The sequence below is a fragment of the Oncorhynchus mykiss genome, chromosome 1 (assembly GCF_057628025.1).
Source record: "Oncorhynchus mykiss isolate SJ-2025 chromosome 1, ASM5762802v1, whole genome shotgun sequence".
NCBI lineage: Eukaryota > Metazoa > Chordata > Actinopteri > Salmoniformes > Salmonidae > Oncorhynchus > Oncorhynchus mykiss.
In genome coordinates this window covers 53,240,439-53,262,473 of record NC_143022.1, presented here as the reverse complement: position 1 = coordinate 53,262,473, position 22,035 = coordinate 53,240,439, and the positions used below count along the sequence as shown (strand labels likewise).

The 22,035-nt window shown below is 43.2% G+C and overlaps 1 protein-coding gene across 1 annotated transcript in view; it reads right to left on the bottom strand.

Annotated features, from left to right (window-relative positions):
• The window catches only part of shank2b (SH3 and multiple ankyrin repeat domains 2b), a 136,089-nt gene that overhangs the window by 49,273 nt on the left and 64,781 nt on the right, over positions 1 to 22,035 (bottom strand). The window contains exons 13-15 of the mRNA XM_090233556.1: positions 19,444 to 19,525; positions 12,732 to 12,814; positions 11,179 to 11,303 (exon numbers count right to left, since the gene is read on the bottom strand). Coding sequence (XP_090089682.1) covers positions 11,179 to 11,303; positions 12,732 to 12,814; positions 19,444 to 19,525 — 290 coding nt within the window. The remainder of the gene's footprint in view (positions 1 to 11,178; positions 11,304 to 12,731; positions 12,815 to 19,443; positions 19,526 to 22,035) is intronic.

Genomic DNA, 22,035 nt, shown 5'->3' with positions numbered 1-22,035 from the left:
CTTCTGACCGAGAAGAGCTTCTGGACAATTACTTGCCGATTACTCACCTCGAACTGGACTAAGATTTTTTCTTTAATGAGTCTGACGTAAGATATACTGCTTTATCAAGAGAAGGCCCAAATCCCTATCATCATCAGAGGAAAAAAGGGAGGAAGGCGGGCTGCCTTGTAAGAATTAGCCGACGAGTGGGTAATACACCACTCCCCCCCCCCCCCCATATTATTGGCCGTGCAATCATTGGAAAACAAATTGGACGATCAACGATTAAGACTATCCTACCAACGGGACATTAAAAACTGTAATATCTTATGTTTCACCGAGACTTGACTGAAGGACGACACGGATAATATAGAGCTGGCTGGCTGGCTTTTCCGTACATCGGCAGGACAGAGCAGCTACATCTGGTAAGACGAGGGGCGGGGGTGTGTGTCTATTTGTCAATAAGTGCTGGTGCACAATGTCAAATATTAAAGAAGTCTCAAGGTATTGCTTGCCTGAGGTAGAATACCTCATGATAAGCTGTAGACCACACTATATACCAAGACAGTTTTCATCTATAATATTCGTAGCTGTCTATTTACCACCACAAACCAATGCTGGCACTAAGACCGCACTCAACGAGCTGTGTAAGGCCATAAGCAAACAAGAATATGCTCATCCAGAGGCGGCACTCCTAGTATCTGGGGACTTTAATGCAGGCAAACTTAAATCTGTTTTACCTCATTTTTACCAGCATGTCACATGTGCAACCAGAGGGAAAAAAACTCTAGACCACCTTTACTCCACACACAGAGAAACATACTAAGCTCTCCTTCGCCCTCCATTTGGCAAATCTGACCATAATTCTATCCTCCTGATTCCTGCTTATAAGCAAAAACTAAACCAGGAAGTACAAGTGACTCGCTCAATACGGAAGTGGTCAGATGACGCGGATGCTACGCTACAGGACTGTTTTGCTAGCACAGACTGGAATATGTTCCGGGAATTATCCAATGGCATTGAGGAATATGCCACCTCAATCACCGGCTTCTTCAATAATTGCATCGACATTGTCGTCCCCACGGTGACGTACATTTCCCAACCAGAAGCCATGGATTACAGGAAACTTCCAAATGCTAGAGCTGCCCTCAGACGAACCATAAATAGGCAAAGCGTCAATACAAGACTAAGATTGAACCCTACTACACCGGCTCTGACGTTCGTCGGATGTAGCAGGGCTTGAAAAATATTACAGACTACAAAGGCAAACCCAGCCGCGAGCTGCCCAGTGATGCAAGCCTAGCAGATGAGCTAAATGCCTTTCATGCTCGCTTTGAGGCAATCATCACTGAAGCATGCATGAGAGCACCGGGTCTTCCGGACGACTGTGTGATCACACTCCCTGTAGCCGATGTGAGCAAGACCTTTAAACAGGTCAAAATTCACAAAGCCGCGGGGCCAGAGATATTACCAGGACATGTACTCAAAGCATGCGCGGACCAACAGGCAAGTGTCTTCAATTACATTTTCAACCTCTCCCTGATTAAGTCTGTAATACCAACATGCTTCAAACAGACCACCATAGTCCCTGTACCCAAGAAAGTGAAGGTAAACCTATCTAACTGATTCCTGCCCCGTAGCACTCACGTTGGTAGCCATGAAATGCTTTGAAAGGCTGGTCAAGGCTCACATCAACACCATCATCCCGGAAACCCTAGACCCACTCCAATTAGCATACCGCCCCAACAGATCCACAGATGACGCAATCTCAATCGCACTCCACACTGCCCTTTCACACCTGGACAAAAGGAACACCTATGTGAGAATGCTGTTCATTGACTATAGCCCAGCGTTCACCATAGTGCCCACAAAGCTCATCACTAAGCTAAGGACCCTGGTGCTAAATACCTCCCTCTACAACTGGATTCTGGACTTTCTGACAGGCCACCCCCAGGTGGTAAGGTTAGGCAACAACACATCTGCCACGCTGATCCTCAACACTGCGGCCCCTCAGGGGTGTGTACTTAGTCCCCTCCTGTAATCCCTGTTCACCCAAGACTGCATGTCCAAGCACGACTCCAACACCATCATTAAGTTAGCTGACCAATGATGAGACAGCCTATAGGGCAGAGGTCAGAGACCTGGCAGTGTGGTGTCAGGACAACAACCTGTCCCTCAATGTGAGCAAGACTAAGGAGCTGATTGTGGATCATAGGAAATGGAGGGCCGAACAGGCCCCCATTAACATTGACGGGGCTGAAGTGGAGCGAGAGTTTCAAGTTCCTTGGTGTCCACATCACCAACAAACTAGCATGGTCCAAACATGCCATGATAGTTGTGAAGAGGGCACGACAATACCTTTTCCACCTCAGGAGACTGAAAAGATTTGGCATGGGTCCCCAAATGCTCACTAAGTTATACAGCTGCACTATCAAGAGCATCCTGACCGGTTCCATCAACGTCTGGTATGGTAACTGCTCGGCATCCTGTCCAATACAGAGGGTAGTGAGTAGAGCCCAGTACATCACTGGGGTCCAGTACTAGGCAGAGGAAGGCCTCAAAAATGGTCTCCAGTCACCCAAGTCATAGACTGTTCTCTCTGCTACCGCACGGCAAGGGGTGCCGGGGCGCCAAGTCTAGGACCAAAAAGCTTCTTAACAGCTTCTCCACACAAGCCATGAGACTGCTGAACAATTCATCAAATGGCCACCCGGACTATTTACATTGACCCCCCTTTGTTTTCACACTGCTGCTACTCGCTGTTTATTATCTATGCATAGTCACTTTACAAATGACCATGACTAACCTGTACCCCTTGTGTATATCCTCATTATTGTTACGTACATTTCTTGCGTTCATTTTTGATTGTATTTTTATAGGTTTTTTTCACTTTAGTTTATTTTCTTGACTATTTTCATGACTATATATTTTCAACTGCATTGTTGGTTAAGGGCTTGGAACTAAGCATTTGATGGTAAGGTCTACTTCACCTGTTGTATTCGGAGTATGTGACAAATACAATTTGATTTGATTAATCTAGTGGTGGATTTAAGAAGTGGATTTTAGAAGTGACATCAATAAATGGATCATAGCTTTCACCTGGATTCACCTAGTCTGTCTATGTCATGGAAAGAGCAGGTGTTCTTAATGTTTTGTACACTCAGTGTATATTGTCAATTGGTTAAATTGGAGCCGGAGTATATGTGGAGGTCCGTTTGGCCATGGCCGTTCAGGCCAGCAGCACTGTCATATTATCTTCACTACCAGAGCCATACATACATGTTTATGTAAATATACAGTTGAAGTCGGAAGTTTACATACACCTTAGCCAAATACATTTAAACTCAGTTTTTCACAATTCCTGACATTTAATCCTAGTAAAAGTTCCCTGTCTGAGGTCAGTTAGGATCACCACTTTATTTTAAGAATGTGAAATGTCAGAATAATAGTAGAGAGAATGTTTTATTTCAGCTTTTATTTCTTTCATCACATTCCCAGTGAGGCAGAAGTTTACATACACTCAATTAGTATTTGGTAGCATTGCCTTTAAATTGTTTAACTTGGGTCAAACGTTTCAGGTAGCCTTCCAGAGGCTTCCCACAATAAGTTAGGTGAATTTTGGCCCATTCCTGCTGACAGAGGTGGTGTAACTGAGTCAGGTTTGTAGGCCTCCTGGCTCTCACACGCTTTTTCAGTTCAGCCCACAAATGTTCTATAGGATTGAGGTCAGGGCTTTGAGATGGCCACTCCAATACCTTGACTTTATTGTCCTTAAGCCATTTTTCCACATCTCTGGAAGTATACTTGGAGTCATTGTCCATTTGGAAGACTCATTTGCGACCAAGCTTTAACTTCCTGACTGATGTTTTGAGATGTTGCTTCAATATATCCACAAAATTATCCTGCCTCGTGATGCCATCTATTTTGTGAAGTGCACCAATCCCTCATGCAGAAAAGCACCCCCACAACATGATGCTGCCACCCCCATGCTTCATGGTTGGGTTGGTGTTCTTCGGCTTGCAAGCCTCCCCCTTTTTCCTCCAAACATAACAATGGTCATTATGGCCAGACCAGAGGACAATTCTAAAAAAAAACGCTCTTTGTCCCTATGTGCAGTTGCAAGCCGTAGTCTGGTATTTTAATGGTGGTTTTGGAGCAGTGGCTTCTTCCTTGCTGGGCGGCCTTTCAGGTTATGTCAATATAGGGCTCGTTTCACTGTGGATATAGATACATTTGTACCCGTTTCCTCCAGCATCTTCGCACGGTCCTTTGCTGTTGTTCTGGGATTGATTTGCACTTTCCGCACCAAAGTATGTTCATCTCTAGGAGACAGAACGCGTCTCCTTACTGAGCGGTATGACGGCTACGTGGTCCCATGGTGTTTATCCTTGTGTGCTTTGTTTGTACAGATGAACGTGGTACCTTCAGGTGTTTGGAAGTAGCTCCCAAGGATGAACCAGACTTGTCGAGGACTCAAATTGTTTTTCTGAGGTCCTGGCTGATTTCTTTTGATTTTCCTATGATGTCAAGCAAAGAGGCACTGAGCTTGAAGGTATGCCTTGAAATACATCCACAGGTACACCTCCAATCAGAGGCTTTTGACCCACTGGAATTGTGATACAGTTTATTTCACTTATAATTATCTAAACAATTGTTGGAAAAATTGCAGGCACAAAGTAGATGCCCAACCCGACTTGCCAAAACTACTATAGTTTGTTTACAAGAAATTTGTGGAGTGGTTGAAAAACAAGTTTTAATGACTAACCTAAGTGAATGTAAACTTCAACTTCAACTGTACATCCACTATGTGCATTAACAAACCATATTACAACCTGCCGTGACCCTATGGGCTTCCCACTTCCAGTACCTCCTTCAGCATTCACTTAAGCATATACAGCCACTTAATTTGACTGCTGTGTGTGTACCTCCTGGATAGGTTGGTGTTCATGCAGCATGAATGCTCATTTGGACCAAATGTTGAATAATTCCGTTAGCAACGAAAAGCTGACACAAGCTCACTGACAACAGTACTCTGTTTACTGGGCTTTGACAGAATGCAGAGCTATGTGTCTATCTGGAAAAACAACAGAGAAAAAGTAGGCTACAACCGTGAGGAGAAAATAAAAGTAGAGATGCGAGAGAGGAGACGAGATGAAACACAGTATACTGAATAGGTGCATTCAATATACATATTCAATATACACATTCAATATACATACAGAGCATTCGTTAAGTATTCAAACCCTTTGACTTTTTCCACATTTTGTTACGTTACAGCCTTATTATAAAATGGACTAAATAGTTTCCTTCCTTCATCAACATACACACGACACCCCATGAATACTAAGGAAAAATTGGTTATTTTTTTTTGCAAATGCATAAAAGAATACAAACGGAAATATCACATTTACATGAGTATTCAGACCCTTTACTCAGTACTTTGTTGAAGCACCTTTGGCAGCGATTACAGCCTTGAGTCTTCTTGGGTATAACGCTACAAGCTTGGCACACCTGTATTTGAGTTTCTCCCATTATTCTCTGCAGATCCTCTCAAGCTCGGTCAGGTTGGATGGGGAGTGTCGCTGCACAGCTATTATCAGGTCTCTCCAGAGATGTTCGAATAGGTTCCAAGTCCGGGCTCTGGCTGGGCAACTCATGGACATTCAGAAACTTGTCCCGAAGCCACTCCTGCTTTGTCTTGGCTGTGTACTTAGGGTCGGTGTATATACTGGTACTCCCTGGTACTCCCAAAGGGGAACCTTTGCCCCAAGTCTGAGGTCCTGAGCGCTCTAACAGGTTTTCATCAAGGATCTCTCTGTACTTTGCTCCATTCATCCTTCCTTTGATGATCAATGGAAACAGGATGCACCTGAGCTCAATTTCGAGTCTCATAGCAAAGGATCTGAATACTTTTTTTTGTAATACATTTGTCAAAAAAACAGTTTTCGCTTTATCATTATGAGGAAATGTTTTTATTAAATCAATTTTAAAATAAGGCTGTAATGTAACAAAATGTGGAAAAAGTCAATGGGTCTGAATACATTCCGAATGCACTGTATACAATATACATATACATGTGGTGTTTGTATTTTCTTTCCAGCATACAGCATATGCTAGAGTGCTAAAGTAAGGAAACACACTGTAACAGAGACAATCAGAGATTCAGCACCACATCACAGTGGACAGCATCTACAACTTGAGCTACTGTCACAGTGGACAACAGTGGATCACCAAAGTAACCTAGACTACAGTGTCACAATAGGTTATTTGGGCTATATGCCTGGCACAACCAACTACATAGCAGCATTGGTCTGCTTCTTTAAATTAAGTCTTGGCTGGCCAACATCTGTAATAAAATGGAGCAGCCAGAACCAGAGGCCACCCAAAGAAAAACAACACACTTTCTCGCAGCGAAAAGAACAAGGGATAGTAACTAGGGATGTGACAAATGTGACCATTTTAAACAGGTTTTCTGTTAAATATTTTTTTTGAAATCATAAAATTCCACCTGGCACCATCTAATTTAACTTCTCAAAGTATTTCCATGCAGGACCTCAGAGTACCCCCCGGGCAGAGAAAAAAGTAACCGAAAAGGGTTGGGACATATTTTGCTAGGATATTCAACATGCAACAGACTGAAGACTGAACACACACTCACATCCTTTGCAAAGAGAAAGAGCAGTCGAGCCAGTGCAAAGGAGAGAGAGGACGGGGGAAGGAGAAAGAATGTGTGCACATTCACATACACTACACTACATACACACACACACACACACACACACACACACACGTATCCCGACACAACACAAACACACATTCATACACATTACACACACACATACAAAACCTACACGCATACCGACACCACAAACACACATTCATACACATTACACACACACACACACAAGTACACTCCTATTGTTCTGCTTCTACTCTGTTTTTAATTTGACTCTTATTACTCCTGATGTCTAGTTACTTTATCCTGCCTTCATGTACATATTTACCTAAAATACCTTGAACCCCTGCACATTGATCTGGTACTGGTACTCCCTGTATTGATCTGGTACTCCCTGTATATACTGGTACTCCCTGTATTGATCTGGTACTCCCTGGTACTCCCTGCTCCATTCTTGTGTGCTTTATTTTATTACTCGTGTTACTATTTAATTAGTATTGTTATTTTTAAACTCAGCATTATTGGGAAGGGCTCATAAGCAAGCATTTCACTGTAAAGTCTACAGAAGTTGTATTTGGTGCATGTGACAAATAACATTTGATTTGGTAATCTTTATATCGCAAAGTCTTATCTTGCATGCCTCGCAAATTCACCAAAGTAGCTTAAAGTTTGCCTCTTCCTCACAGGTTTTATATATTTATTTTCCTAACATTAAGGATCTCAATATTGTGTTAAACATATTAACATTCACACTCCTAATAGTAACATATCACTGATAGAGTGAAGGGAATAAGAGACAGGTCACTGATAGAGTGAAGGGAATAAGAGACAGATCACTGATAGAGTGAAGGGAATAATAGACAGATCACTGATAGTGTGAAGGGGATAAGAGACAGATCACTGATAGAGTGAAGGGAATAAGAGACAGATCACTGATAGAGTGAAGGGAATAAGAGACATATCACTGATAGAGTGAAGGGAATAAGAGACAGATCACTGATAGAGTGAAGGGATTAAGAGACAGATCACTGATAGAGTGAAGGGCCTACGAGACAGATCACTCTGAGGTCCCAGACATACCCATCTGTAGAGCAGAACCCCCTCTCCCTGAAGACAGGCGATAAACCTTCACCTCCACATCCCCAGGAGATTCACCCACAACACCCGACAGGCTTTAAACCCTCCATCCCCATCCCCGTTCCCAAAGCTATCCACATCTCAAGTATTGACTGGACCATTAAACAGGGGTTTACTGGCAGCCTGCAAGGACATTGGAGATGTTGGGGATGACCAAGCAGAGCACCAAAACACACAAGAGTAAGCTGTGAACTCCCGAGACTGCCCCAACCCCAACCAGGGCACAGATTTGCTGTAATGTCATCATACTATTTGACAGGAATTTACTGTTGAGCTAAAGAATGTAATATTTAATGGGCAATGCTGTACATTATTGGCTAGTTGGATGACATCAAATCAAGATCAAATCCTATTCTGAGGAATAATCACCAAAAAGACGGGAGAAGTGTGACAAATCTTAAAGCTTCCCATGATTAATAGACTGTAATAGCACGACAACAACTTTGAACGCAAAGGGACAATTCCCTGGGGCTATCTCTAGCTTGACTATACAGTAATATGGGAAGTGGTAGGATGATATTAGTTTAGCTGCAAGACATACACCACTGTACTCTATTCAAAACTGTTACAATGAAGTGTTTTGTAACACCAAAACTAGTGGCAACTGAGCTGCCACCAATGCGAAGGAGATGAAACCTTAACTTTGCTGTGGTACCCTAAACACACCATCCTGAGACGTTTTTGAAACCATGCAGAATTAGATCCCTCCTCTTTTGGTGTCGTTTCCTCTTTCTATAGCTTCTAAACACTGTTATGGTGTTTCACCTCCTGTCTAGTGAAGAATTAGATCCCTTCTTCTGGAATATTTTGATGTTTAACACTGATTTATGTATCTGGTCACTTGCCAGTTTAACACATTTTGGCAGGCATTGTTGAGCTCAGGGCTCAATTCAACAGCAGTAACTAGAGGTTTTACATAACAAATGGCAGGATACTGTAATTACCTCTACCATTTAAAGTTGGGAATGTAGGAATGGGTGGTCTCATCCCTCAACGTCATTTTGCCTGACGGTTTTGATATCCGTTCATCATGATCCATTGAGCCTCAGGGCACAACGAGCTGCTTAATACTCATATAGAAGTATACGTTTCTCTCGTCAAACATGCAAACAACGTTGCGTAAAACACTCATTAAGTCTGAGCATTTTTTAAACACACACAACACTTTCAAAACAGAGCATGATAGGAGATTAGAACCAGACTTCCAATGAGTTAAATCATTCCATGTCCTCTGTCTTTGGTTGTCCTCATAAAATACACTGACATTTGGAGCAACATATTACGTTGGATTTGTTCTTACATTTTTGGGGTCAAATGAAATTAACAAAACATTGAAATGACTTGCATTAATTTATATTAATTATATGTTGCTGTTTTTTTGTTTTGTCAATTTCAATTCACCCCATAATATATTTTTTTACAGTGCGGCTGTCTGGTTGAGTGTGTAAAATTACAATGACATTCCATTTGAAGTTGGAGGTTGAATTCCCACTTCCTCCTGTCCCACTTCTACCTGTCCCACTTTCACTCCATACCTGTTTCCCACTTGTTTCTAATCTGTCTAAATAAATAAATCACTGAAAAGAATGAAGGTGGAAAAAACCTATTCTCTATCGGTCCTTATCATCAATCAATATTCTGGCTATAAACCATTTGCATTTCTAAACCACTTGACAATATGAGAGACAGTCTGCAAAAAAAAATATATATATATATATATATATATATATATATATATATATATATATTTTTTTTTTTTTGTGTGTAATGAATAACCCCTTTGGGTGTTATTCAGAGTACTTCTATTCTGTTTTTAAAAATACTTTCTGTGTATCAGAACACGTACACGTTGGGTTTACGTTCAAACACCACATCTTAGTTTAGGTACACTACTTTTCATGGTTTCGTTACACAATCACTGTGTTTTGACTGTCTATTTTTACAGTGTAGTTGATGTCTCCCCCCCCCCTGTTTTGTAACATCATCACCGTCCTGCTCTGACAGCTGATTTTAAAAACACAGGCTGTTCAGCGCCCAATGAGTCCATGAACACGGCGTCTGTATGCTCTAGGAAGACAGATGGCCAATCGTTATCTCCCCTCTATTCTGCCTTGTAGTACAAAATGACTTCCACCCGTCCCTGTTCAAGTAACCCTAGAAATACAATCTCATTGTAGTTCTGTTGAAGTAACACACTGAAGAACACCGACACGGATGAAATCTAGGACGTGCCTATAAAACCTTCACACAGCACACAGGGTATGCTGAGTTGGAGTTCTGAATTTATCTCTCTCATTTGTTTTGCTGACATAGAACTGAAGTGACAGCCATGGAAAAAAGGATGAACTGGAACGGACCTCTCCTCTCCATAGTCTGTTCAAGCATTCATTCATTCATTCATCTCAACTACTAGACCAGAGGGTCTGTTCCACCACAACCTGTTGTGGTCAAATGTTAAGACAATGAAGTAAAGAAATAAAGAATTTAGGTGAAGCACTGTCCTGACAAAGGGAAGATAAATCCACAGCAAGAGGAGCTGAGTGCTACGCAATACTACAGTATGTGCTGTGTTCAAGTGGAAATTTAATCCATAGTGACTGTCTGAGTTAGCCTGGAATTTAACTGTTCATCCTGTTACGTTTGGGGAAATGACAGTGAAGCGGAACGTATCGGTTTGGATTTCAGGCTATGCTTGGGGATGAACTCAAATCGCCTTACAACCCAAAAAGACTGACAGACAGAACTGGACAGTGTACTGCATGGGAGGACGTTACAGTAGTTCAGGAGGGGAGCAGACAGCGCTTCAACCAACATGAGACGAGGTGCAGCCAAAAAACAATCTTTCAGCACAGTAGCGTAGTATTCCTTATTTCAGCATTAACAGAACACAGATTTCTCATTAAGTATGTTCAGGAGGAATCTTTCTGGAGCTTATCCAGACTTTTATAACTCACTTTTTGAGGTTCACTTCACTTGGAGGCAGAGAAAACTATGCCAGAATTGGCTGTTCTGTTCTGAAAGCCATTATTTTCTGGGTCAAACAAAACTCTAAATGCTAAATGGAGTAAACTACCCTAAATTCCCATAAAAGAGACCCATGCTTATGGAGCTTGTCGTGCCCACATTCATAAATGCTTTCAGACAGACCTCCCATCCAGTTTCAAAAGGCACATAATCATCACAAATTCTTCACACTGAAAAGGCATCTTCCAAGTCCAGGAAGGAACGTTTGAATCCTCACATCCCATCTCCTCGCCTCCCTCTCAACCGTACTGGAGAAGTAGGCCCATCAGACCCTCTTTTCCAATGCATTTTATGGAGGAGGCAAGGAGAGAGGACACAAGCAATCGAGGAGAGATGAATTGAGAAAGACTATGTTTCCTTACCTCGATGAGGAAGTCTCCGTTGCGAAGCCCCGCCCGCCACGCAACCCCGCCCTCGTCCACAGACTCCAAGTACTGCAAGGCGGGGAAGGCAGGGGTGGGAGTAAACTCCTCGATAGGCGTGTCCGCTGGAGGGGTGGGTGAGCAGGGCCAGGCAACGTCCCAGGTAAAGTCAGAGAGAGAAGAGAAGGTGAGAAATGCAGGGAAGCAATGTCACTGGGACAGTATCATTACTGCACATATGTAATACAGGTCATTCAATTCAATTCAACACAAGTGTAACGTGGAATAGACACCTTTGAATGTCAACATTCAAAACAGACACCATCTGGGAAATGGAAAACATGTTTTACTGGACCCAATAATATGACGACGTTGCAAACCGTGTTGCGTACGCGTGTACGCACAAACACATGGACATGGAAGCTGTGCGTGCATTGACGATATACAGTAATACATGCAGGAACATCCTTACAGCAATATTGCAGTAACATTTGTATTTAGACGGGATCATCCCAATGCAATGTAATTATCAGTAAGACACGGAAAACATGCATGTAGAAAACAATGGCAATGTAATCACAGCTTAGTGGCATAATCATGCTGTCTGGCCAGGGACAGCGACAGAGACTGTGGGCTAGGGCTGGGGCTGCAGCAGAGGTTTGGAGCTGGGGAGACGCATCATTCACCCCTCCAGACCTGGTCCAAATAAATTCCCTGCACTGACTGTGTACAGTTCAGTAGAGAGCTGTGTGTGTGTGTGTGTGTGTGTGTGTGTGTGTGTGTGTGCGTGTGTGTGTGCGTGTGTCTCAAACTGCAGATCTGACAAACTGCAGATCTGACAGGATCGCATGCCATATACTACACACCTAAACCTATGCAAGTAGATTTTTTTTAATTTTTTTTTTACAAATATCAGCAAAGTCACATCAAAGTTGACTTCAGTTTAGATGTTGCAGATTGCTACAGATGTCACATGAATACTGTGTAGCATCTTTCTCTAGCAGAACTGAAGTCACAGCACCTCCAAGAAACCGGTGGTGACAAGTGACACTTGCAATAAATCAGCCATGAAAAAAACTCCAAAGGCCGTTGTTAGTCTGCTCATTCAATACAGTAGCTTATGTTCATTTCTACTCTATGGAGCAGATGCAGAGGCTCTTGTCTACTTGATCAGGCACATATGTTTGTGACGGGGGAACCTGTTTAAGTCAACAGAATATCAGTAGTTATTCAGTTATTATAGGCTCCTATAGGCACCAATATTATACTTATTATGGTGGTCACACAAAACATGATATGGGGCAGAGCTGACTTGAGAATGAGCTACAACACAAAAACTATCACACGGTCGTCAACAGAAGGGGGAAAAAAGTATTGGAATTTCTATGGAAGGAAGTGGGTGTTCAAAACAGCATGGGTGCATAATAAGCAATATGTGTGTGATTCTCATCACTGACGCAACGGAAACAAATATTGCAACGTGGACCGGGGACGACACATGAACATAACAAGGGAGCAACAGACAGACACTAAGTTAAGGGTCCGTCTCCTACCTTTCGCCCCTCGCAGCACAAACCCGAATCCCTCATTATCCTTCTTCTGTAGAACTACCGTCTTCTCGTCAATAACACAGTCGCTGTGGAGAAAATTCCGCGCAAAGCGACCGTTGTTACTACATCCTATCATCCGCATCATAGCCACAGCTGCTCGCCCCGAGTGCTTCATCATGACAGCTCGTCGGCTGCACACCGAATTAATCAATTATGGTAATGAGTGATGCTCCCTGTGTCGATGTGACAGCGACAGCGCACCGTCACAGTGCTCCTCCAAAGATTAAGTCCACCTTTGCCGAAAACGTTGAGGCAAAACAAAACAAAAAACGGGTGGAGCCGGAGACAGCGGAGAGAAAACATTTCCACCCAAAGGAGAGCAAAATCAAAAGCGGTTAACATTAGAAGAAAATTTAAAAAAATGCTTCTGAAAAGCCAGCGGCTCTGGGAAGGATGGAGGGAGGGAGCGGTGAGGGGTAGCCTATAGGGTGCAAAGCTGAGTGGATGAATGAACGAACGAATGAATTAATGGATGAATGAAGACAGGCGATTTGGAGTAATTTATTTCAATTTATTGGAAGCGACCACCCATAGCCTGCCTATCAAATGTATGTCATTCCTCAGTCGGCAGTATCCTTTAGTGTATGCAACCTGGTCTCAGAGATTTCGTATTATTCTGTGTATACAGCAACATCTGGATGAACATCTGTATCATGGGTGAAAGCTGAGAAGAGTTAGGCTATATTAGCCTACATATGTTTGCAAAATTGCATGCAGACCAACATGCAGTAATGTGATTTATTGGAGTAAATAGCCTTTAACTAAACAAATAATTATACCAATATTGTGCCAAAAGAAAGAATACACAATTTGGTGAAAAGGTTTAAAAAAAATAAAAAATACATGAAAAGCGCTCACTTATTATTTTCTCAAGAAGAATTTGCTGAATTTCATTCTCAAGAACCCCTGGAGTAGAAGTAGTTAACCATTTCAGATGCATGGACAATCTAACTGTCATTCTTCCAATCTGGTAGGCCTATGCTTGAATAAAAACAGTAGGTCAGCCTGATTGTCATAAACCAGGCTACAGAAGTAGACATCATTCCAGAATTAGTATTGTGTTCAATGCTTTGGTTGGGTTCCAAGGAGGAACTTGAAGGGAGAGCAGCAGAGGTAGCAGCGTGATTGTGGTGGGATGCTCGGTTGCCATGGTAACCAATTCTACTTTGAGCTGGTGATCAGAATGGGGGCTAGTCATAGCATTCCAGGACCAAAGTCACGCTACAGGTCATCATAGTGCAGGGTTTCCTAAACTCGGTCCTCTGGACCCCAAGGGGTGCAGGTTTGGTTTTTGCCCTATCACTACACAGCTGATTCAAATGATCAACTAATCATCATCAAGCTTTGATCATTTGAATCAGTTGTGTAGTGCTAGGGCAAAACCAAAATGTGCTTGGGGTCCTGAGGACTGAGTTTGGGAAACGCTGTCTTTGTGCAACAAGGTTATGGTAGATTCTGCAGAATAACTGCAGTGGACTGCAGTTGAACTGAAGTTATACTGCACTCTAACTGCAGTTACACTGCAAAATTACTGCAGTAAACTATTTTTTATTTATTTTGGATGCAGTATTTGCAACACACTGCGGTTGTACTGCACTCTGACTGCAATCGTTTTGTAAGGGTGTTCCACATGTAATACAGGGATTACAGACCTTCAGGAAACAGAGTCTAATCATCTATATTCCAATATCCTAGTATGAACCCAGAAGGCAGCCTATAGCTATCCCAAAAGGCTACCGTGAAATATGTACGTGAAGCCGAAAGGAGACAAATCTCAATGCAGACAGTATTTACCAAGCTAATCAGTAGTAGTCTCCTTTCTGCTACATGTATTAAGAGATTACACTGTAGCTTGAACATCAACAGACGTTTGAAGAGATGACATTCATTTATTGGAGCAGTGCAGTGCAACAATGCAACTGGTCAAGAGGACCAATCCCCAAATATGTTGTCTGTTGAGCAAACCAGAAGCCTGGCCAAGTTTACAGAGAGGCTCTGTCCCTATAGCCTGGTCCCAGATCAGTTTGTTTCGGGCTGAGTTGGCAAGGCCCAGATCTGCTATGCTGAGTTGGCAAGACAGCAGCAACAGATCTGGGACCATGCTGAAGTCCCTCACCTCTGTCACCCCCCATGCCAGAGCAGATGAGCAGAGCAGCATGCAAACAGCCATCACAGCACCGGTAACAGGGACTGTCTGTGTGTCCATGACAACCTACTTTGCTCTTTACACTGGCTGTACTGGTTGGTGGGTACGGTGCATTCGGAGAGTATTCAGACCTCTAGTTTTTCCACATTTTGTTACGTTACAGCCTTATTCTAAAATTGATTCAATAGTTTTTTTCCTTCATCAATCTACACACAATATCCCATAATGACAAAGCAAACAAAGGTTTTTAGAAATTTTTGCAAATGTATTCAAACTAAAAAACGGAAATATCACAATTACATAAGTGTTCAGACCATTACTCAGTACTTTGTTGAAGCACCTTTGGCAGCGATTACAGCCTTGAGTCTTCTTGGGTATGACGCTACAAGCTTGGCACACCTGTATTTGGGGAGTTTCTCCCATTCTTCTCTGCAGATCCTTTCAAGCTCTGTCAGGTTGGATGGGGTGTGTCACTGCACAGCTATTTTCAGGTCACTCCAGAGATGTTCGATTGGGTTCAAATCCGGGCTCTGGCTGGGCCACTCACGGACATTCAGAGACTTGTCCCGAAGCCACTCCTACGTTGTCTTGGCTGTGTGCTTAGGGTCGTTGTCCTATTGGAAGGTGAACCTTCGCCTAAGTCTGAGATCCTGAGCGCTCTGCAGCAGGTTTTCATCAAGGATCTCTCTGTACTTTGCTCCGTTCATCTTTGCCTCGATCCTGACTAGTCTCCCAGTCCCTGCCGCTGAAAAACATCCCCACAGCATGATGCTGTCACCACCATGCTTCACCGTAGGGACGTTGCCAGGTTTCCTCCAGACCAGAGAATCTTGTTTCTCATCATCTTTGAGTCCTTTAGGTGCCTTTTGGCCAACTCCAACTCTGTCGTGTGCCTTTTACTGAGGAGTGACTTCCGTCTGGCCACTCTACCATAAAGGCCTGATTTGTGGAGTGCTGCAGAGAACGTTGTCCTTCAAGAAGGTTCTCCCATCTCCACAGAGGAACTCTGGAGCTCTGTCAGCGTGACCATCAGGTTCTTGGTCACCTCCCTAACCAATGCCCTTCTCCCCCGACTGATCAGTTTGGCCGGGCGGCCAGCTCTAGGAAGAGCCTTAATGGTTCCAAACTTCTTCCATTTAAGAATGATGGAGGCCACTGTGTTCTTGGGGACCTTCAATGCTGCAGACATTTTGTGGTACCCTTCCTCAGATCTGTTCCTCAACACAATCCTGTTTCGAAGCTCTACAGACAATTCCTTCAACCTCATGGCTTGGTTTTTGCTCTGACATGCACTGTCAACTGTGGGACCATATATAGACTGTGTGCCTTTCCAAATCATGTCCAATCAATTGAATTTACCACAAGTGGACTCCAATCAAGTTGAAGAAACATCTCAAATATGATCAATGGAAACAGGATGCACCAGAGCTCAATATTGAGTCTCATTCCAAAAGGTTCTGAATACGTCTGCGTTTTTCTTATTTTTTTCTTATACAGTGCCTTGCGAAAGTATTCGGCCCCCTTGAACTTTGCGACCTTTTGCCACATTTCAGGCTTCAAACATAAAGATATAAAACTGTATTTTTTTGTGAAGAATCAACAACAAGTGGGACACAATCATGAAGTGGAACGACATTTATTGGATATTTCAAACTTTTTTAACAAATCAAAAACTGAAAAATTGGGCGTGCAAAATTATTCAGCCCCTTTACTTTCAGTGCAGCAAACTCTCTCCAGAAGTTCAGTGAGGATCTCTGAATGATCCAATGTTGACCTAAATGACTAATGATGATAAATACAATCCACCTGTGTGTAATCAAGTCTCCGTATAAATGCACCTGCACTGTGATAGTCTCAGAGGTCCGTTAAAAGCGCAGAGAGCATCATGAAGAACAAGGAACACACCAGGCAGGTCCGAGATACTGTTGTGAAGAAGTTTAAAGCCGGATTTGGATACAAAAATATTTCCCAAGCTTTAAACATCCCAAGGAGCACTGTGCAAGCGATAATATTGAAATGGAAGGAGTATCAGACCACTGCAAATCTACCAAGACCTGGCCGTCCCTCTAAACTTTTAGCTCATACAAGGAGAAGACTGATCAGAGATGCAGCCAAGAGGCCCATGATCACTCTGGATGAACTGCAGAGATCTACAGCTGAGGTGGGAGACTCTGTCCATAGGACAACAATCAGTTGTATATTGCACAAATCTGGCCTTTATGGAAGAGTGGCAAGAAGAAAGCCATTTCTTAAAGATATCCATAAAAAGTGTTGTTTAAAGTTTGCCACAAGCCACCTGGGAGACACACCAAACATGTGGAAGAAGGTGCTCTGGTCAGTTGAAACCAAAATTGAACTTTTTGGCAACAATGCAAAACGTTATGTTTGGCGTAAAAGCAACACAGCTGAACACACCATCCCCACTGTCAAACATGGTGGTGGCAGCATCATGGTTGGGCCTGCTTTTCTTCAACAGGGACAGGGAATATGGTTAAAATTGATGGGAAGATGGATGGAGCCAAATACAGGACCATTCTGGAAGAAAACCTGATGGAGTCTGCAAAAGACCTGAGACTGGGACGGAGATTTGTCTTCCAACAAGACAATGATCCAAAACATAAAGCAAAATCTACAATGGAATGGTTCAAAAATAAACATATCCAGGTGTTAGAATGGCCAAGTCAAAGTCCAGACCTGAATCCAATCGAGAATCTGTGGAAAGAACTGAAAACTGCTGTTCACAAATGCTCTCCATCCAACCTCACTGAGCTCGAGCTGTTTTGCAAGAAGGAATGGGAAAAAATTTCAGTCTCTCGATGTGCAAAACTGATAGAGACATACCTCAAGCGACTTACAGCTGTAATCGCAGCAAAAGGTGGCGCTACAAAGTATTAACTTAAGGGGGCTGAATAATTTTGCACGCCCAATTTTTCAGTTTTTGATTTGTTAAAATAGTTTGAAATATCCAATAAATGTCGTTCCACTTCATGATTGTGTCCCACTTGTTGTTGATTCTTCACAAAAAAATACAGTTTTATATCTTTATGTTTGAAGCCTGAAATGTGGCAAAAGGTCGCAAAGTTCAAGGGGGCCGAATACTTTCGTAAGGCACTGTACATTTGCAAACATTTCTAAAAAAAAACTTATCTCGCTTTGCCATTATGAGTTGTGTGTAGATTCATGAGGATATTCTTCATTTCTTCTTCATTTTACAAGTAGGCTGCAACGTAACAAAATGTGGGGGAAAAGGGAAGGGGTCTGAATACTTTCAGAAGGCACTGTATGTTAGTACTGTTGGATGGAGGAGGATATCTCTTTGTCTCTTCTCTTGGTCTCTCCATTAAATCCATCCGGTATGTAGGCTAGTGCATGGGCTGCAATACAGTCTCCTTGGGATGTTGGTTAGTTAAAACATGTAGTTACCCCATGCTTTCTCATGTGGACCGTTCCCCGGGAAGAAGCTGAGGACATTGTGAATGGAGTGCTTTCTTTCCTAGGTATACTTTTCTTACTTTGTTACTGTTTGCATAACAGTCCCGGCATCGAATGCCCAAGTGCGAACAAGCGAGGCCCCGAGCTCAAGCATTTCTTACATCACCATCCATCTGACAGCGAGAGGTTTCACACACACACACATGCACACTCCTACCCAGCCTATCTCCTCTCCTTTGGAGACAAACACATACACGCGCACACACACTCCCACCCAGCCAATTTCCTCCTCAATGTTCTCCACTTGCACAAGTTTGCTTTGCCATAAAAGGCTTTGGCACAGTACACTCTTGGAAATAAAAAGGTCCTTAGGACTTGCACCTGTAGAAGAACGCTGTACGGTTCTAGGTAGAACCCTGTCGCCCACAAAGAACCCTTTTAGAAGCTTTTTTTTTACCAGAGAGAAGGATCCAAAGAGTCCTCTCAGAGCCCTTTCTTGTGCTGTAATCAGTGGCGCCACAGATTAGAGTGCAGTACTACTGTAGATGATCTGACATACAAAATGAATGCGGTTGATACGAATGAATGAAATAACCGAAATATGCACATGAAAGCCAGGTAAAAGGGTAACATGCAATGTCCCATACGTGCTATTCCCAAACGAAAAATAAAATACATGAAATAAGCCAAGTGCCTTATACGCTTGAGTTCACAATTCACATTCACCCCTCGCCTCATCATCAGGGAGGATTGGCTGACGAAGACCCCCCCAGATGAATAGCTTACTATGTGCATAGTTGCTTCCTCCATTCTTTACAATTGAATAAGGCCGGTGATGCTACTTCAGATCTGTAGTCTGAAGTCAGACACCAAACATTAGGGGTTATGTGTCAGCAGCATCTTCGTCACAGAAGCTATAAATGTCTGCAAAACTTATCATATGCTATAGCAGTTTAGAAGAAGATATCACACCCTGTAGAGTATCATGGTTCCACCAATTTCCTCTGAACATCCCCTTGAATAGGCATTCGGAAAAACAGTAAGTAAACCAAGACCAATCCTGAAACCAATCCTTACCTTGACGCATCAAAGCTGTCGTAGGATCCCACAGTGTAGTGCCTGAAGAGCTTCCTCCTCTCAGCTCTGTCTGCCCTGGCATCTGCAGTACAGACAACAAAACAATCAGTAAAAGGGGTGAACAATTCATTAAAGGGGTGACCATGACTGTTTTCCAAAAGGCACCCTGTCACCTACAGTATATAGTGCACTACTTTTAACCACGGCCCATAATAGGGTGCCATTTGGGACGCAAGCCATTAAGTTAGTGACGTGTAAAGGGGTAACCAATTCAACGGATGCAGCATTACATCATTTCCTGCCCTCCTCATGCTCTAAATTAACATGGATTACTGGAGTACGGTACTGTTTCGAAGTAAGAGGCAGAATATAACAGCTTTTCATTTTCAAAATGAAGCTTATGGAGAGATACAAGAGATATCTTATCACATTGAACCCTTCCAAATCAATAGGTCATTATCCATGTTTATTCTATGTGGCGGTTGTGTTCAACCCATTTTATGAAATCAAATAGGTACGAGTACTGAGGCAGAAAACCGACAAACATTATGACCATTACGTCATTTATAATTGTTTGAAGAAGTCCCTCTTAACCCCTGAAAATAAGCAGAACATGTACCCCCGTACATGTACTGCTAGAAATAGCTTTACTTCAATGGCGGCTACTACCAAAACCGCACAACAGAGCCAGTCAGCCAGTGTCACAAACCACTCAGAACAAACAGATCCCGCGTCCCAAATGGTGCCCTATTCACTACACAGTGCACTACTTTTCACCCGAACCTCATAGGGATTTGGTCAAAAGTAGTGCACTATTCAGGTAATAGGGTGCATTTTGGGACTCCATGCAGAAATAGAAGATGCCGTAGTGAGATTCATAGAGGCTCTTTCACAGAAACAAGCACTGCACCATATGGCACTTTATTCCCAGGTGCTGTCTCCCAGCAAATTGAATTATGCAATATAAGCCGGACCCTCAATGTACTCAAGCTGATCAAGCAGTCAGCCCAAGCCACTGTGAGTAACCTTAAGCAGCACGTTATTGGTATAATGTTGGAACCCAGGCATGGATCAATATTGCCTAACAATCAGTGTAGGGAAGTGTGTAATGGCTTTAGAAAGAAGTGGCTGCAAATGCTGTAGTGGATTGACGCAAATTAAAGAAGGGGACAAAAGTAAGGTGTGTGTGTGTGTGTGTGTGTGTGTGTGCGTGTGTCACGATTTCCGCCGAAGTCTGTCCCTCTCCTTGTTCGGGCGGTGTTTCGCGGTCTACGTCACCAACCTTCTAGCCATCGCTGATCCATTTTTCATTTTCCATTGGTTTTGTCTTGTCTTCCTTCACACCTGGTTCCAATCCCATCAATTACATGTTGTGTATTTAACCCTCTGTTTCTCCTCATGTACTTGTCGGTGATTGTTTGATTGTATGTTATGTATGTTATGTTCTGGTGTGCGACGGGTTTTGTACCCACTTTTATTATTTTGTATATTTTGGTCTTTGGAGTTTTGTGAGCACTTATTAAACGACTTCCGTTTATAACAAGCACGCACCCATTACAGAATCACCGACCCGAACTATGGAGTCAGCAGGAGAAGGTACCCCGGCCATTGAGGTGGAGGAGCGCGTCCAGGAGCATGCAGTTATGCTTCACCATCTTGGCGCCGCCATGGATCATGTTGTCCAGACAATGGACCGCTGGGAGAGACAGGGAGTTCTTCCAGCACCTTCACCAGCACAACCGGGGACTCTCCTGAGCGCCCCTTTCCCACCTGAACCCAGTGGGATCTGTCTCTCCTTGCCCCAGGAGTACGACGGGAGGTCTGCAAACTGCCAGGGGTTCTTATTGAAATTAGACCTCTATCTGGCCACCGTCCACCCGGCTCCATCGGGCCGTGAGAGGGTGTCCGCCCTCGTCTCGTGCCTCACCGGGAAAGCCCTGGAGTGGGCCAACGCCGTGTGGAGAGAGGGAGATGCGACGTTGGACCAGTTTGAGGAGTTCAACCGCCACTTCCGGGCAGTCTTCGACCACCCGCACGAGGGTTGATCGGCGGGTGAGCGCCTCTACCATATGAGGCAGGAGACGAGGAGCGCCCAGGAGTTCGCCCTGGAGTTTAGGACCCTGGCTGCCGGCGCTGGATGGAACAACAGGCCCTGATCGACTATTACCGTTGCAGTCTGCGCGAGGACATTCAAATCAAATCAAATTTATTTGTCACATACACATGGTTAGCAGATGTTAATGCGAGTGTAGCGAAATGCTTGTGCTTCTAGTTCCGACAATGCAGTAATAACCAACGAGTAATCTAACTAACAATTCCAAAACTACTACCATATACACACAAGTGTAAAGGGATAAAGAATATGTACATAAAGATATATGAATGAGTGATGGTACAGAGTGGCATAGGCAAGATGCAGTAGATGGTATCGGGTACAGTATATACATATGAGATGAGCATGTAAACAAAGTGACATAGTTTAAAGTGGCTAGTGATACATGTATTACGTAAAGATGCAGTAGATGATATAGAGTACAGTATATACGTATACATATGAGATTAATAATGTAGGGTATGTAAACATTATATTAA